Below are 17,710 nucleotides of genomic sequence, written 5' to 3' on the forward strand. Positions count from 1 at the left end.
AAATTCCTTAAAATACACAAACTTACAAACGAACAGAATATTGAATGTTTGTTCAGAATTGCAAGACTAAATCTTGTTCTGTAACAAAATGAATTAAATATAAAAGTCTTTTTATTTTAATATTATTCTTCGAAAATATTTATTTTTCAGGGGCGACACTTTAACTCTCCATAATCTAAATCAGCTTTTCTCAATGCGGTGCACATTTAGCTGACGAGGCTTGAAGGTATCCTTATTTTTCTAGGGGAAAAAAATCAGTTGTATTAGCAATGTAGTTAGGTTTCAATGAATGCTGGAGGTTATTGCTGATAGTTGAAAATCAGGAGACCGGAAATTAGTGCATAAGAAAAAGTTTTCAGGCAAAAAAAATGATATATGACGCACAAGAATAAACTTCGTAGAGAAATTTCATTTTCTTTGGACCGGATTGTTCAAGAAATAATCCTCCGATTTGAAAGTGTTATGATGTGACAGATAAAATTATATTTTGTTTTTTTCGTATTCCTAACCACTATATCTCTGTCAATCTTGATTGTGCTCCTAGCCACTAGATCTCTGTCAATCTTGATTGTGCTCCTAGCCACTAGATCTCTGTCAATCTTGATTGTGCTCCTAGCCACTAGATCTCTGTCAATCTTGATTGTGCTCCTAGTGACATAGATCTCTGTCAATCTTGATTGTGCTCCTAGCCACTAGATCTCTGTCAATCTTGATTGTGCTCCTAGCCACTAGATCTCTGTCAATCTTGATTGTGCTCCTAGCGACATAGATCTGTGTCAATCTTGATTGTGCTCCTAGTGACATAGATCTGTGTCAATCTTGATTGTGCTCCTAGCCACTAGATCTCTGTCAATCTTGATTGTGCTCCTAGCCACTAGATCTCTGTCAATCTTGATTGTGCTCCTAGCGACATAGATCTCTGTCAATGTTGATTGTGCTCCTAGCGACATAGATACAAACAAATTTCGTCAGGAGCGAAAATGCTTTCAACTAATTTGTCCTTTAGTTTCTTCAGTAGACACCAAACTTCCGAAACAAGAACATGTTGAGCTGTTTGTCTTCCGAAACAAGAACATGTTGAGCTGTTTGTCTTCCGAAACAAGAACATGTTGAGCTGTTTGTCTTCCGAAACAAGAACATGTTGAGCTGTTTGTCTTCCGAAACAAGAACATGTTGAGCTGTTTGTCTTCCGAAACAAGAACATGTTGAGCTGTTTGTCTTCCGAAACAAGAACATGTTGAGCTGTTTGTCTTCCGAAACAAGAACATGTTGAGCTGTTTGTCTTCCGAAACAAGAACATGTTGAGCTGTTTGTCTTCCGAAACAAGAACATGTTGAGCTGTTTGTCTTCCGAAACAAGAACATGTTGAGCTGTTTGTCTTCCGAAACAAGAACATGTTGAGCTGTTTGTCTTCCGAAACAAGAACATGTTGAGCTGTTTGTCTTCCGAAACAAGAACATGTTGAGCTGTTTGTCTTCCGAAACAAGAACATGTTGAGCTGTTTGTCTTCCGAAACAAGAACATGTTGAGCTGTTTGTGTTTTATACAAATAAAAAATCGGCTTGATAATTCAGTCCCAAACCCTTAAGTCCTAAATCTTTTAGCGCATGTGACTGATAGTGATATGCTTAATGTAAATTGAGGGGCCCAATTAGAGCAATCGGCCAAATCGACCTTAAGCCGGCCCTGATTTCTATAAATGGATGTATTCAAAGAAATAGTGTATTCAATGAATGGGTGTTGTTGTGATTGTTGTGAACTCATAGCCTATGACCTTTGACATGGATACATTACGTATGCAGTACTTCAAGAACACCAGGGATGCATTAGAAATAAGAAATATATAATAAAGAAATAGGAATAAATTATAATTGTAGATAACGCCAACAAAAGCTGAATTCCTAAATATACATTAACTATCAGAACTACCTTATAATGGCTCCTACTATGCTATCACAAAACTCCGGTCCCCTGTCAGCAATAACAAAACTTCAAGCGCCGTCACTCTGTCCCAGCCTATGGACCAATGAAAAATAGTGAAATAATAAATAAACATAGAATTCTTTAAGTCTTACAACCAAGGTTCTATGACGTACCGTTTACAATATTATATACAAAACATAATCACCACAGGTGTATTCAAATAATGAGTGTATTCAATGAATGGGTGTATTCAAATAATGAGTGTATTCAGTGAACCCATAATATAAGCTTTGTTTTTTTAGTAAAGTATTTTTTAAAATGTTTTTCTTGTTTTAAAATTGACATTACTTGTTCGCACTAAAATGTCTATACAAATGAAAGACTTCTGTCTGTTTTTCAGTTTAAGTTTTGAAATATATATTTTGATTATTAAGAAACATGATACAAGAAAAAAAACGCTCAACAAAATTTTATTTCAATAGTTTATCTTAGCAAGGGAAAACAATCTTTTCGAGAAGAGTCTACGTTAAACAGTTAAATATCATTATTAGTCACATGCATCACATCGTATCGATCACTTTTCTTAGCTCTTGTGTTGAAGATGGTTTGCACTTGTCTGAACAGACCATGTTGGGATGTTAGTGCAGAGATTTCTCTTGGCCTCTATCGGATGAAAGCCTGACAGGATCACTACAATGATCGGTGGGACTTTCGTTCGTTTGAGTTCTCGAGATACACGTCGTCATAGCAACATCTAACTCTATTTAGTATGCAAGTGACCTATATTTATATATGCACATGACCTCAGCCTCTACATTAAGCATGTGAGGTATGAAAACTATTGAGTCGCTCCACCTTCTATTCTAAACTAAAGTGTGTAAAACTGGTCTAAACTACAAGAAATCTAAGAGCATTAGTTAATATAGAATATAAGTAGATAAGGGCGGTAAATTTTTTGTTGTTTTCAATCAAAAACATATCTTTACTTTCGCTATCGTGAATGAAAAAAAAAAAAAAAAAAGTAGGCCTACGCTCATGCTAGCACTGACGAATCACTCCGCAATCAACTCATCTTTGGGAAGGAGGAGGCAATTCATATTTAATGTGAAATTCACCACAAAAGTAAGTATGTTATATTATTAAATATAAATAATAGTATAATATATTATAATATAGTATAATAATAGTAATATATTGTATTTATGTTTATTTAGTGTTATTTAACCTATTCATATTTGTGTCGCTCCCCTCCTCCCCCAGTCTAAAACTTAAACATATTGGTGAAATGTGCAGTTCTAAATCTTATACACGAATACTTTAACTCATAGGAATAATCAGAACAGCATTACACGAGCCAGCCTCTGAGGCCCTATGGAAAAAGATAAGGAAAATTATTAAGCCATGGGTGACAAATGACATCCTTGATTTATATGATGCAGGAAGAGAACTAAATAAAAGGGGGGGGGGAAGTGATCCCTTTCTGGATAAATACAGTTCAACCAACAAAGAAATACTCGTGAATATGAAGTCAACAAAAGAAAAATGAATCAGCGACCAGTGCACTATAATCGATAGTAACTTAAAATTTGGCAATAGTAAAAAAGCATACAAAACAATAACAGCTTTAACCAACACAAGGCAAGATAGTACCACAATGATTGAGAACAACTGATGGAACTCTTCATACTGAAGAAGACAATGTGCTTCGAAGGTGGACAGGATATTGAAAAGATCTGTATAATGTCAAGATAAATCCCAACTACAGTCAAATCAAGAAAACACAGAGACCTTAGCCTTAGAGTCAGAAGTAGAGGGAGCAGAAAGATCACTAAAAGTTGGCAAGTTGTCTGGAGTTGATAACATACTATCAGAACTTTTAAAATACGGCGGCTCACATATGAATAAATTTGTTATAACAATCTGCCAGAAAATATAGGACGAAAAAACATGGACAAAGGAGTGGAGGAAAAAAAAAGAAAAGTTGAGAAGAAAGTTCTTTCCAAAAGAACAGGCTTCAGGGCAGGCAGTAGCCTAGCTGCAAATATTTAACATCAGATTATTAAATGAAAAATGCGTTCAACACCAAAAAAAAAAAAAAGGTACACAACTTCAAAGACTTAAAAAAAACACTTTGGACAGGGTTTGGTATGGTGGCATGTGGCGAGTGAGGAGGGTAGATACAAACATTAATAATGTATTCAAAGACCTAAACCAAAATACAAATAGCTTAGTACTTCTGAACAACCAAATTGAGACGTTTTAGGACATTCACAGGAGTGCATTCTCTCTCCAGCTCTTATGAACACATTTCTGGTGCCTATTATAATGGAAACTGTCGAAGGATTTAATTCTAGCCTAATCATAAAGGGCTGCTCATTTCCAATCGTAGTTTTGCTGATGATATAGACGTCGTTGAAAAAAAATGCAGACCAGGTCAAAATCTTACTTCAAAACTGTATACATGCAGTTGGCATTGAAATTAGTGCAGAAATGCAAAATACTAGTTTGTATTGGAGCAGGGTGCCAGAACATCAGCTGTGTTATCAGCAGCAAATGACTTGGCTGGCTTGATAACGTCCATAGAATACCACAAGGTCCACTTTCACGAGACATTCTGTACGGTGATCTAACAGTCTCTTTGATCACATAAAAAGCTGAAAAAAAAAGAAAAGATAGTATCTCGAGATGTAAAATGCCACATACAGACTAGCTTGTGGTGGAAATAATCCGAGATGTTGTATACAGTTGAAGGGCCGAACATTAGAAGAAGTCTAACATAACAAAAGATGGAGGATCAATTATAAGATAACAACTTTAGCTTTGCATCTGCTGCCATGAACAAACTGTGGAAAATCTGGAAGAGTAACATCAGCTTCCGTGTCAAATTAAAGTTGTATCATCGCTAGTGGTCTTTGTGAAAGTTGGACACTGAACGCTGAGTCTGAAAGAAGAATTCAAGCCTTTGGGAGCTACAGAAAATGATGGGTATCAGAAGAAGACAAATGAGTTTGTACTGTTGCAAGCAACACTGTGGTTGGAAAAAAAAGAAACTTCCCAAAACTGCAAAGCTGAGATGGTTTGGTCATATTGTAAGACATGAGATGAGTTACTGTCAAAAGTCATTCATCAAGATACAGTGGACGGCAATTTAAAAGAATAGACCGGCTTCTCTCTTAATATCTTGCTGAGAACAGCTGCTGACCAGGTAACGTGGAGGGATGTGGTTACACGAACTGTCACAGCACCCCCCCCCCCCACGACGAAAGTCAAGGGACTGATGAAGGTGAGAAATATGAAACTGAGGGGGGGGGGGTAGCTTTAGCTTTACCTACATCGTAAGCTGAAAGATAATTTTAATAATATTGTATTATTGTTAGCTTAAAAAATGATTTTGATTTTGTAAAATGTATAATTTGAAATGAAAGTTTTAAAGTGAATTGAACAATTGAGCTGAGCTCTGAGCCCAACACTTTTTTTCTTATTTTATTTCCGACATTGACTAATGTCAAATATTTCTCAAAATGGTATCAAGTATATTCAATCGTTATGTTTCAATGATTTAAAAAACAAGCAATTCAGAGCGAACTTTATTGGGTACGATTACTTAATGTACACAATAAAAAAAATTAATAGAGAAGTTCAAAGTGGAAGTTGAAGCTAAATGCTTGTGCAAATAAAAAAAAGAACTGTCACTCGAATTAAAAGCGTTTTTGACATAGGCACATGTATATCCTAATGTCCTATACAAACACATACATCACATAGATAGATGGGGGGGGGGGCGGTAGGGGCGATCGCCCCCTTCCACTCGGCCGACCCATATATATATATATATATATATATATATATATGCTGTATGTGCGTCTATGCATAGGGTTAGGGTTTGGAAATAAATCGACCCCCCCCCACTCCAAAGTTCTGGATCCGCCAGTGACATACATACATACATACATACATACATGCCATACAAACATACATTCATGCCATACAAACATACATACACACATGCATACATACATACCTACACACAGACTGGCAGATAGATAGATAGATAGATAGATAGATAGATAGATAGAGAGATAGAGAGATAGATAGATAGATAGATAGATAGATAGATAGATAGATAGATAGATAGATAGATAGATAGATAGACGTTGTTTGTCTCGTTGAAAACAATAGTTTGATCATGCAACAGCCTTTGTCCCCAATTTGTTTGTTGTCCACCCAAAACACAATCCTAAAAACACAATCCTAGCACTTTTATGTTGTCATTGCGCAGGCTTAGCGTAGATTATCATAAAAAAGGCGTAGAGAACAAAGCGTTCTTATTAAAGTCCAAGCAATCTGAGCTCTCCGCAAGTAAAGTTCAACATCTACATCTAGCAAGAGCTTAATTAAGTCTGGTGTAGTCACATCTGTGAAATCTTTTTAATCAGTGAATAACAACGAATTTTTTTTAAAAAGTATTAAACTATTAAAATTGAAGGTAATAATGTATTGGTATGCCGTACCCTCAAGGTTCCATACCACTGCTGATAAATGCATACAGATCAGTACAGAATATAGGCCTACTGGATTTCGTTTTGTTAAATCGTACCTGACTTTTGGTCAAAATAATCAAATAACAGTTTTGAATATTTCACATTCTAGGGGAAAAAAAGAGTTATACCAATATAATTCAATAAACTTTAATAAACTTTTTTTTTGATGGACTGCTCAAGGAAGTGTCAATATATATTTCATTGTATTGTAAAAAAAAATGCGCAGCCGCTCCATAGTTCAAAGCACACATAGACGCAATTCAATTTATAACTCCTTGCTTTACACACAATGTGTGTAGAAGAAATTTATAACTCCTAGCTTTACACACAATGTGTGTAGAAGAAATTTATAACTCCTAGCTTTACACACAATGTGTGTAGAAGAAATTTATAACTCCTAGCTTTACAATATGTGTAGAAGTTATTTATTGTCCTAGCTTTACACACAATGTGTGTAGGCCTATAAGTAATTTATAATTTTACACACAATGCAAGTCATCATTTCACACACATACACGCACACACACATACACACACACACAATGACCTATAGATCTACCAGATAGGCTTCAGAAATAAGCTAAAATCATAGACATAAATAAATATAGAGTTCAAAAAGGAAATAACTTCATGTAACTTGAAAACATGTACATCTATTGTTGTCGGATTTCCGAATTCTGAAAAGTTGCATGATCTTCAGTCTTAGAGATTAAACAAAACTACATTGCTGTATAATAAAGTCATAGACATAAATAAATATAGACTGGAAGTAGGAAGTTATTTTTATTTGGGGGAAGTCAAATATGTTTTATGTACTATATCTATGTGAAAAAAAAATGGCGGCAATTGAGCTATAAATTCTAGGACTAACATTTCAGCCAATATATAATTATGATCTTTAGTTTTGAAAAGTACAAAACTGCCATATTCCCAATATTTTGCCTTTGTTTCATAATCATAGACATAGGCAAATATATATAGGTTTTTGATGTGGATCTATGTTTGTTGACATATGGCTTCTTTATTAATGTATGGCGGTCGTCTTATCGATTCAAATTGTTAGAATTAGTTTTTAGTAAAAAAAAAAGTCAAAGAAAATGAGCAGAACGTGCTCTAATGTTCGTAGTACGATAGGCCAAGGATAAATTCTAAAGGTTGAAAAAAAAAAGAATATTATACACAGTAACTTTCAGTTTCAGTAAGTCAGAATAATTCAGTATCACTGTGACTGACTGTCACTAATTTAATATTGATAGATCTAAATCTAAAAAATATGACTAATATTTGTAATAACTAGGTCTAATACTTTTCATACTTTTTACTACTAACTATTAAACTAGTCAGTCTATCATCTACAGGGGCGGACTGGCTATATGGGCATTCGGGCAAATGCCCGGTGGGCCGGTATCCCAATGGGCCGGTAGGACCACAGTAAACATCTTCTTTTTTTAAATCACGTCTGTATTTTATAAGATAAGGGCCGCATGGGTGCCACTATTAAATTGTTAAATGTTTTATAGTATTCCTTTTTCAGTGGAAGGGGTCTTATAGCGAAAGCCTACTAATTTAATCTAACATATTTTCCGAAAAAATGTAATAGCCTACATATGCAGAGCTTCATCCTTTTAGGGCCTATACACTTTGCGATTAAAAAGCAACATAAAGTCTTTATTCCTTATAAGGACATAATGTTCACTGTAAGCCAGTGTAAGCATGTGTACAGCTATCGATACATTATCAGATTTAACATAATGATTTTGCGGACAGGTAGACCTAGATCTGGATGTCTATCATACAATTTATGGGCCGGATGGTATAGAAATGCCCGGGCCGATCTCGATACCCAGTCCACCCCTGATCATCTATGCATGCAGACTATAGACTAGTTCTAGTATAAGTATAGATTATAGATCTAGTGACAATCTAGTCCTAGACTATTTATATACTAACTATCTTATCTTATCTTATCTTATATAATACAGATAAGATAAGATAGTTAGTATATATATAACTATAGACTAGTAGTATAGTACTAGTAGTAAGTAGTATTTTTTTACTATAGTATGTATATAGACTAGATCTAAATCTAGTATTTAAAACTATTTATAATTATTTTAATTATGTAAATTTAATAGATTTGGTAGGTACGATTAGAGATATAATAATACAGAAGGGGTTCTATCAATTATATAGGTTATGGCTGAAAAAAAAACAACCTATAAATACTTTTAATTTTACACTGCTCATAACTGCTGTATAACTCATACAAACTTATCTTTTCCCAAATGTTTCCCATAATAATTTTTACTTTATCGTCCAGTCTATACACCTCCCCGTAATTTTTAGCCATTCTTATTTATTTCAAAAGTAACTGCAGAACTAATAAAAGGATATTACAAAGACTCCATTTTTCTACATTTCCCACATATTCACTTTTGTTTTCCCTCATAAAATAAAGCATAGATGAAGGTCAAAGTTGACATGTATGGAAATTTCATTCTCAAAACGTTTCCGGATAAACGCCCAGTTGCGACCAGCATATTTTCCCGCATTTTCTTTCCGTCTAAAATGTTTGACTCGCAGCTCTCCAACAGTCTCTCAGATGTCATATGCTGGCAGTTACTTTCCTCTATGCCAGTGAGGGTGAAATGACGCTTCAGTTAATCTTAACAGCGCTTATACGGGAAAGGGGGGGGGGCTCTGTTTTGCCGTCCTCCTTTTTTTTAACTGGCTGGTTAACCTCTTGTTACTAATTAATGATATTAATATGTGTATAAATGTTTAAAAGAAGTGCAGAATTCATTTTCACAGGGTTCCCCCACCATTCTGAGATTAGGATTTCAGTAGATTTCCAAGAGTTTTCCAGGAGAAAATATTCGATTTCAGGATAGGAAAAAACGCGAACTATATATTTAGTAATAAATATAAGAGTTACCATATAATATACATGAATAAAATTACAAGATCTCTCTTGAGCCTTTAGTCTCCATGCCCGAAACCCAAGCTGTTGTAGATCTGTCTCCATACATCATCAATCCATCGCATTCGGGATCTGCCTTTGGGTCAATCAGCGTTTGTGTGTGTGTGTAGGGGGGAGATCGAGTTGATGTTGATTAAGTGCACTGAACATAAGTTCTTTAAAATAAAAATAGTTGCAGTAACGAGAGTTTATGAAATAGAGAGTAGTACGACGTGGACTAGCCTTTAGAAAGGTGGCGAGATAGAATTTTGTAGTTTCTTTCTTTCTTTTAAGAAAAAAAATTAATCGCAAGTTTCGTAGGCTATATATAGACATCAGTTCCAAGCAGAGAAAGGAGATGTGGAGCACGAGAAAAGTGAAAACAAATTTAGGCCTAATGCCACAAGGAGGACAATAGTTATAATGCTTCATGAAAGAAGTTAGATGATAGAACTATTTGAAGCATTCTTCTTCTTCTTCATCATCGTTCTCATTGTTATGTTGGAGTGTTCATATGAATAGACCAATACTTGAGATGAACTGCGCAGTGGTTTCCAAATCAGGGAGCTCTCCATATAGTTTTCTTTCTATTGGGGTGGTTTGGGGCCAATGTCTTATACGGGCCTCTTGGTAGAGAGAGCAGTTTTGGAGGACGTGGTCGGCATTTTCTGGTGATACTCCACATGGGCAGATTTCACTGGTTCCAATTTTGAGCTTCCGGAACATGTGTTTATTTGAAGCATAATTTCCTATATTTTAACATGCTATTTGTTTTTTTTTTACGGCCTTTCGCTCATTATGACGCCCGCGAAAATTGCGTTCGCTGATTAGGTCCCACCCCTACCGCAAGTTGACTTGAATTATAAATTTAATAGCTGATATGGAAAAAAGAGTCAAATTTAGTTTTATCGCCCAATAGCTGAGAAGTCCGCAGATGTTTTCATTTTTTAAATAAGTTTAACCATTGCGGAGTTATAAATTCTAAACTAAAAACTGGCACAAAAGCGTTCGCCATTGGTCCTTTCCCATATATGTCTATGAATAAAGTACACAAAATTGCAAGTCACAAATTTTCGTTTCATAAAACTCTTTTATCGGCCAGTCTATATTTATTTATCTCTATGGCTAAAATGTGAAGAGTGGTTTAAAAAAATAATATCTCTAGTGCAGTATTTTTATTTCGCTTGATAAGTCTAAATGAGAGTCATGACAAAACTTGTAATTAGGCCTACAATAAACTATTTCTAATGATTGTAGGCTATACTTGAACAAACGATGAGCGACTATAAGTCTCGTAGAACCTCTGCTGCCATGTTTTCTAGTTTTCGGAAGACCCCTTGCTTAGCTTGTATTGCTTTTTTTTTTGCAACTCCTATTGTTTACAAACTAATTGACTAACTCGAAGAGTAAAAACGTACACTAATTAAAATTTTAAAGCTACATTTTAAGATCTATCATTTTTTATTGATAAAATTCAAATTTAAACCAATCAAAATAAAAATGAATATGTATTATTGGAATCACCAAACACACTGAAAATGCTTGCTCTTTTTCTTTTCTTTTTGTAGGTGTATCATCCGTTGTTATGGAGATCATGTTTTATATAGGAATTTTTTGTTCTATGAAGTAGTCCTTCAAACATTAAATGTTAATTAATGAAATTAGTCATAAGTTTCATTGTAAAATTTTCTCAAAGAGCAGTTTCTCGTGTATCTATTGATCTTTTGCGTGTGGCCTACAATTAAAGAAGCAGATTCTACTACGCCATCTATGTGTTATAATCTGGTCATGCACATTTGAGACTCCTCCTTCTTTAACATTCTCATTATCATGTTGGAGGGTTCATTGCAGACTGAGATGATTTTTTTTGCAATGGCTTTCAGCTCTCCATATAGTTTATCTTCTATAGTTGTGTTTTGGAGCCAGTTCAAGCCTGATGTCGATAGAGTATACAGATTTGAAAGACATGCGCATGGTCAGAATATTCTCTGATAACACGTAGGCCTACTGCCCAAGCTTCCGGAACATATGTTGTCTCATTCTATTGTGTATGTCTGGTACAAATCTTGTACACTGTATTTCTCCCACTTGAAACTTCGCTCATTTTAATATATGTAGGCCTAATAACTATTAAAAAGAACGAAAATTTAGAAGCGAGACTCATTTGTAACAATCAATGCATGTAGGTCGTTAGCTCATTGTATTACGGTTCAACAAAAGAACAAACTAACGATGGTTTTTGGAGGGGTTGGGCGTTGTTAAGTGTGTGTGTGGAAGGTGGGGGTGGAGGTAGGCCTACCCTTAGGCCTAGCTAACCTCATATAGAGACGCCACTGGTTTTCTTTCTGTTGAGGTTTACAAGAACTGCCCTGTTTTATAAAGGCCACGTTAGGTCAATCTAGTCATCAACGACGAGTACATTAGCGACTTAAATTCTGCCAAATCATTGGTGTTCCTGGCTGACTCAGGCAACCCATTCCATGCTCTAGTAGCACAAGGGAAGAAGGAGCATTTGCACAAATTTGTCCTAGCTTAAGCATTTTACTATTATTATTTTAAAGTATAAATCAATTAAAGTATGGAGTCTATAGACTAATACTAATAGTTGTTTATATTGTATCTGATATTGTTTCGATTTATGCGAATGGACGAATATGAAAGTTACACATTTTAATAAAAGGGCCAGCACTCTAACGACGACGCTATCTCTGAGGGCCAAGTCTAGATATAAACAATTAAAACCTCATCCAGCCTTGCCTTAAGTCTAGTAGTGCATTGAGTCTAAATCTAGATCTATATAATATATAGGGAGACTTTAGACTAGCGTAAAGAATGGCAAGATTATTGGACTTCGTCTTCTTTGTATACTTCCTTACTCACATCCCTATTTCTCTGTTGGTGGATTTTCAAGCACTTCTACCGTCAGAGTATTATCCACAGCAGGTAAACTAACTAAAGTAACTCATGTTAAACAAAAAAACAAACTGGTATAGCCCTCAGAACACTTAAAGTGAGAGTCAGTTACGAGTCTAACCACTCAGAAGACTCAGTACTGATATTGCCTACTAATCTATCTATTTTTTCTAAGTAGCTTGTGATTAGAATTAGATCTAGTAATCCAGTGATAGTCTCTAGGTCTAGAGTTAGAGTAGTCTAGTAGAGTGTCACTAGTGACAAATATACTTAGATCTTTATTCTTAGTATTACTACTAAATTGACTATATATCTCTATAGTCCAGTGATGCTCAACCTAATTCAATCTGCGGGCCAATTTAATTTCCAGCACTCGTGTTGCGGGCCACATGACAGAAAAGGTAGAAAAAAACTAAAAGATATTGACTTAAAACAATTTTAACAGAAACCTGTGGATCTAGTACTTACTACTTACTGTACTTATATTAATAAATTGCATATCTGAAAGATATCTTTTTTTACGTGTCAGAACATGGCTTCATTTCTCTACGTAAAATGTGAGCTGTACACTTCACCCTTATTTTTTGTTTCCATTTTCAATGACACTGCCCACTTAAAAAAACAACAATCTTTCGGCCAGCTTATTCAAGTATTCGTTAATTTCAACTGGAATTGTCCAAATTAGAAAAGATATAACAAAAATAAATAAAAGCTGTTATATTTATACATAGACATATATTTTATGTGCATGACATTTGGATATTTCTTTTAGCTAGTATTACAAAAGGTGTACTCATATATTTAATTCATGCTGAAATGTAAAACCCATTTTGATGTGCTGCTTCACTGTTAAAATAAATCTTTACTCTATACATTTTTTCTCTGCATGTTTTTTTGGGTTTCACTCATGTGAACATCAACAATCTTTGATAGACTGTCTGTGCATTATAGAATTTGTCTAAGTTAAAGATCACACACAAAGTGAATATCTGACACTCTAGAGCTGCTTTGATTTGTATTTTTGTTCTATTTTTATTTATACTTAAACATCTGGAATTGTTAGTATGGGAAAAAAGATCTGTTTTAAGATGTTGATGGACCTTTTAGAGATCTAAGGGGCTACAGATGGTGCTAGAAGTATGTGCGGCCATAAAAATAGGCTTGTCTGTCATATCAAAGAAAAAATCAATCAATAAATAAAAAGCAAACATCACAATAATAAGTAGAATTATCTATTTATGAATGATTTGTGTTAAAAAATTATCATCGTCATCAAACTCAATAAAAATGAGGGTTTTAGATGTTCAATTCCCATCTTCCAAGAGTCCTGCAGTTGTGTGTCCATATTAAACTTAATGCAGAATTTGTAAATATTTTTTTCAAATATATTATACAGAAATTTTTGATGTAAGTGTCATTTAACTAAAGGTTGCTAACCCCTGTTGTAAGCTAGCTAGTTCTGCCTCACATGGGTGCTCATATTTCTAACTATCTAGTATATCTAATACTTGAACTCTTAATAAAAGTTAAGCATATTTATGTAGGCAGCATTAAAGCAAATGATTGGCATGCCTATCATGACCTAGCATGCTGAATATGAAAGGCAGGGGCCATTTTCCAAAGGCTGCAGCTTGTTTGGATTTAAGATCCACCTATTTAACACAATCGTCATCCCAATATGCATGCAAGACATGTGACTCAGCAAAAATGGCTAAGACTGATTTTTATGTGTTACAAACAAAGAAATTTTATAACAAACTGGAACTCAGCTACCTAATGAGGTTGTGACTGAGCTTCACATTAGGTTTGCAGGACAGAATGAATCTTACATACCAGAAAAGCGCTAATAGTGAGGTCCTCGTATAACTGGGCACAATCCTTCAAAGATTACCTCAAAGCAGTGTACATTGGCTGGGAATAGGGTTGCCTGTGACAGATCTCTTTGGAGACAGCTTGCTACCCGATGCGGCCAACAGCACATTGGATCTAAGTCTAAAATATTGTATTTAGTACCTTTGGACATTCTGATTGTAAATATGCAACAAATATTTCTCTCAACAGTTGATTGACCTTAAAACATGGTACTGCAGAGAATATCGAGATTCAATGATGGCATCTCCTCCGTCATGGTTCAAGTCTCTCATTATCTGTGAAGTCATTCAGTTCCCATTTTTCTTTTTTGGAGTTTATGGATTTTTTAAAGGTAAAGCTGCTTTTGCTTAACATGATTTTTTTTTTAAGTCAATGCTCTAAATATATTACTTTTTTTTTATTTGTGTATAGTAAAAAAAAAAAAAATTTTGATTGTGAAACTATTTTGTTCCTTTAGGTGCCAAGCAATGCAGATGGTTACGCTGGCCTTGTGTTGTCTATGGAGTTCATGTGGCTACTACACTGGTACCCATCATTGGCTATGTTCTGTTGGAAGATTTCTCTAAAGCTACACTGCCCAGTCCTCGCAATATGACAGAGAGACTAACTCTGTTAGGTTTTTATAGCCCCTACCTTGTCATTCCAATTCTCATAGCACTGGATGCTTTGTTTAGTTCAGCATATACAGATTACAGAGCAGCATCTAATCAGAAACCCAGAGACAAGAAAATTAAGTAGGGCATATCATTTGATAATCATTTCTTCATATATTGAAAATGATAAAAATTTATATAACTGGGTATTCTATTAGTTTTGAAAAGAGTTAAAGTTGGTTTCATGTTTCAAATTGAAATTTTTATGCAGATTTATTTTCAACACAGGCACAAAATTTTCATTCCACTTCCTTACCCAGCCAACATTAATTTTTTTAGGGTTTGCTCTAATTAGTTTATTGTTGGAATTGTTTACAGAACTTAATTAGATTAGCCACAAACAATTATTTCAATTTTATAAGATGCATATTGATTTAACTCTTTGTGCTGAGGTCTGTACCACCTGCCAACCAACTTTGCAGCATATTTGGTTTTTTAATGACATGCCATTAATGTGTAGTAGACTTATTTGAATAGTTTAAAAATAATTGTATTTTGTTTAAAATCATTTTACAATTACCAGGTAGCTCAAATATATATGCTTTGTGCAGTCTTTAATATATTAGGAATTTGTTTTTAACAAATTAGTCATTGGTTAGGTGAGTTACTGAGGCTTCTGTGTATGTCAGTGAGATTTGAGAGTATATATGGATAATAGAACACCTGACTTATGAACTTTTGTATTCATGTATACACAACTTTCAAGTTATTTAGTTTTATTTATGTACATTATAAACACCATTGACTTGAAATGTATTGCTGTAATTTTTTTTATTCTTCTTTACATGTGTTACACACGATTAATGACATTTATTACTCATTAGAAGTTTGTAAGCATTGTTTTAGTAATGCATCTAAGTGTGGTTACATTGTATTATACAAATGAATGTCAAAAGAATTATCATTATTTAAAAAAAAATGTTTAAAGACTGCTGAATGTAACTGCTGCATTATGAACCAGTTTTGTTTAATTTGTTTAGGCTCATAGCATTGAAGAGTAAATCTACAAAAATACTAAAGAAACGTGTATACATCTTACAGGTATACTATCAAGGGAGGTAAAAAAAAAAAGATCTAAAACTTGTCTTTTATTTGTTAACACAAGTTACTTCCTTTATTGCAGAAGTCTACTGTGAATTCTCTAACACCTACATTATTTATTTTTTTTAAATTAAGGACTTGGTGATATTTTGTAACATTGACTTCTAAAGTCAAACTTAGGTCTTGGTAGTATTTTGTAACACTGAGTCTTTTGACTCCAAAAGTCAAAACTTTTAAGAACCAACTCTTCAGCGCTGATTATGTTTTCTGTTCATGTATGTTGGTGTGTGTGTTTTACTTTAATGTCTATTTTTCATGTTACCGGTACTTGACAAAAAGCAAACATTAAACAATTATCTGACATATTCAAGCATCTGTTTTTGTTATAATGATCTGGATTCTAGATCATTATCTTTATCATTACCAGATACAATTTGAAATAATCTCTTTAATAAACTTGTGATTGTTAATTTTTGAGTGCTTATATCTTCAATACTACCAGGCACAACATTGAAATAGTCTCCCCTCCATACATGTGGAAGTGTGTGCCTTTTTTTTACTGGTCCATGAAGACATTGTGTCCAATCAGGAGTGAAAATTTATTTTTTTGAAGTAACGTCTGTATTATATAAGATTGTAGGAGGCGTGGCGGCTAAAGCATAAAGCTTCCCAATTGAGGGGTCTTGGGTTCAAGTCTTGGTGAAGACTGGGATTTGGAATAGCGGGAGCTTTAGGGTACCTCTGAGTTCTTCCAGCTCCAATGGGCACCTGACATTAGTTGAGGAAGGCAAAGGCGGTTGGTCTTTGTGCTGGCCACATAGCACCCTTGTTAACCATCGGCAATACAAACATATCACATTCCATCATCTCCCCGTCTCACTATGCCTGAAAAGAGAACTTCATTTTTTGTTGTTACTACCACCCGTTGCCCACCCATGTGGTTCACGAACTTGTTGACTAGACTTTGGCATCAAAGGAATTCTCTGAAATCCCTTCATAGCCAGGTGTATGCTGAAACTAGTCTCTTTCAAAACCCAGTCTCCTGACATATAAGATACACGATTCGATTTTCTGCAAGAATGTCTTAAAAAGTGTTTGATTATTATAGCAATGATTGTGCAGGCCCAAAATGGTATGGGCCGATCTATCACACTCATTCTTTGTAACTTGTACTATACCATACCTTAATGAAATCGTTAACCACATTCTCTTTGAATGCCCCACCCACTTTAGGCACACCCAACTGCCATTTCAGCTCAACATAATCAACACCCTGTATGGCAGTGCTGAACAACTGTAGAGAACAGTACACTATTTTTCTGCAAAGAGCTCACAGCTCAGCAGCAAAAAGGAAGAACTTGTGATTAGATATAACACAACAATGTGCTGCATGATAAGATATAACACAATAAGGTGCTGCATGATAAGATATAACACAATAAGGTGCTGCATAATAAGATATATGATATAACACAATAAGGTGCTGCATGATAAGATATAACACAATAAGGTGCTGCATGATAAGATATATGATATAACACAATAAGGTGCTGCATGATAAGATATAACACAATAAGGTGCTGCTTGATAAGATATATGATATAACACAACAATGTGCTGCATGATAAGATATAACACAATAAGGTGCTGCATGATAAGATATAACACAATAAGGTGCTGCATGATAAGATATAACACAATAAGGTGCTGCATGATAAGATATATGATATAACACAATAAGGTGCTGCATGATAAGATATAACACAATAAGGTGCTGCATGATAAGATATATGATATAACACAATACT

The 17,710-nt window shown here is 34.6% G+C and overlaps 1 protein-coding gene across 2 annotated transcripts; it reads left to right on the plus strand.

Annotated features, from left to right (window-relative positions):
* Nucleotides 1–2,936: 2,936 nt before the first annotated feature.
* Nucleotides 2,937–16,272, plus strand: LOC106074776 (sigma intracellular receptor 2-like). Of its 2 annotated transcripts, none has more exons than XM_013235618.2 (3): nt 2,937–3,045; nt 14,398–14,539; nt 14,666–16,272. In XM_013235618.2, exons 1-3 carry the CDS (start codon nt 2,959–2,961, stop codon nt 14,944–14,946), a joined length of 510 nt encoding a protein of 169 aa, XP_013091072.2. In that variant the 5' UTR covers nt 2,937–2,958; the 3' UTR covers nt 14,947–16,272. The 2 variants fall into 2 exon arrangements, with proteins under 2 accessions (XP_013091072.2, XP_013091071.1); XM_013235617.2 differs by lacking the exon at nt 2,937–3,045 and adding an exon at nt 12,102–12,366.
* Nucleotides 16,273–17,710: the final 1,438 nt, after the last annotated feature.

The sequence above is a fragment of the Biomphalaria glabrata genome, chromosome 12, assembly GCF_947242115.1.
Source record: "Biomphalaria glabrata chromosome 12, xgBioGlab47.1, whole genome shotgun sequence".
Lineage (NCBI taxonomy): Eukaryota > Metazoa > Mollusca > Gastropoda > Planorbidae > Biomphalaria > Biomphalaria glabrata.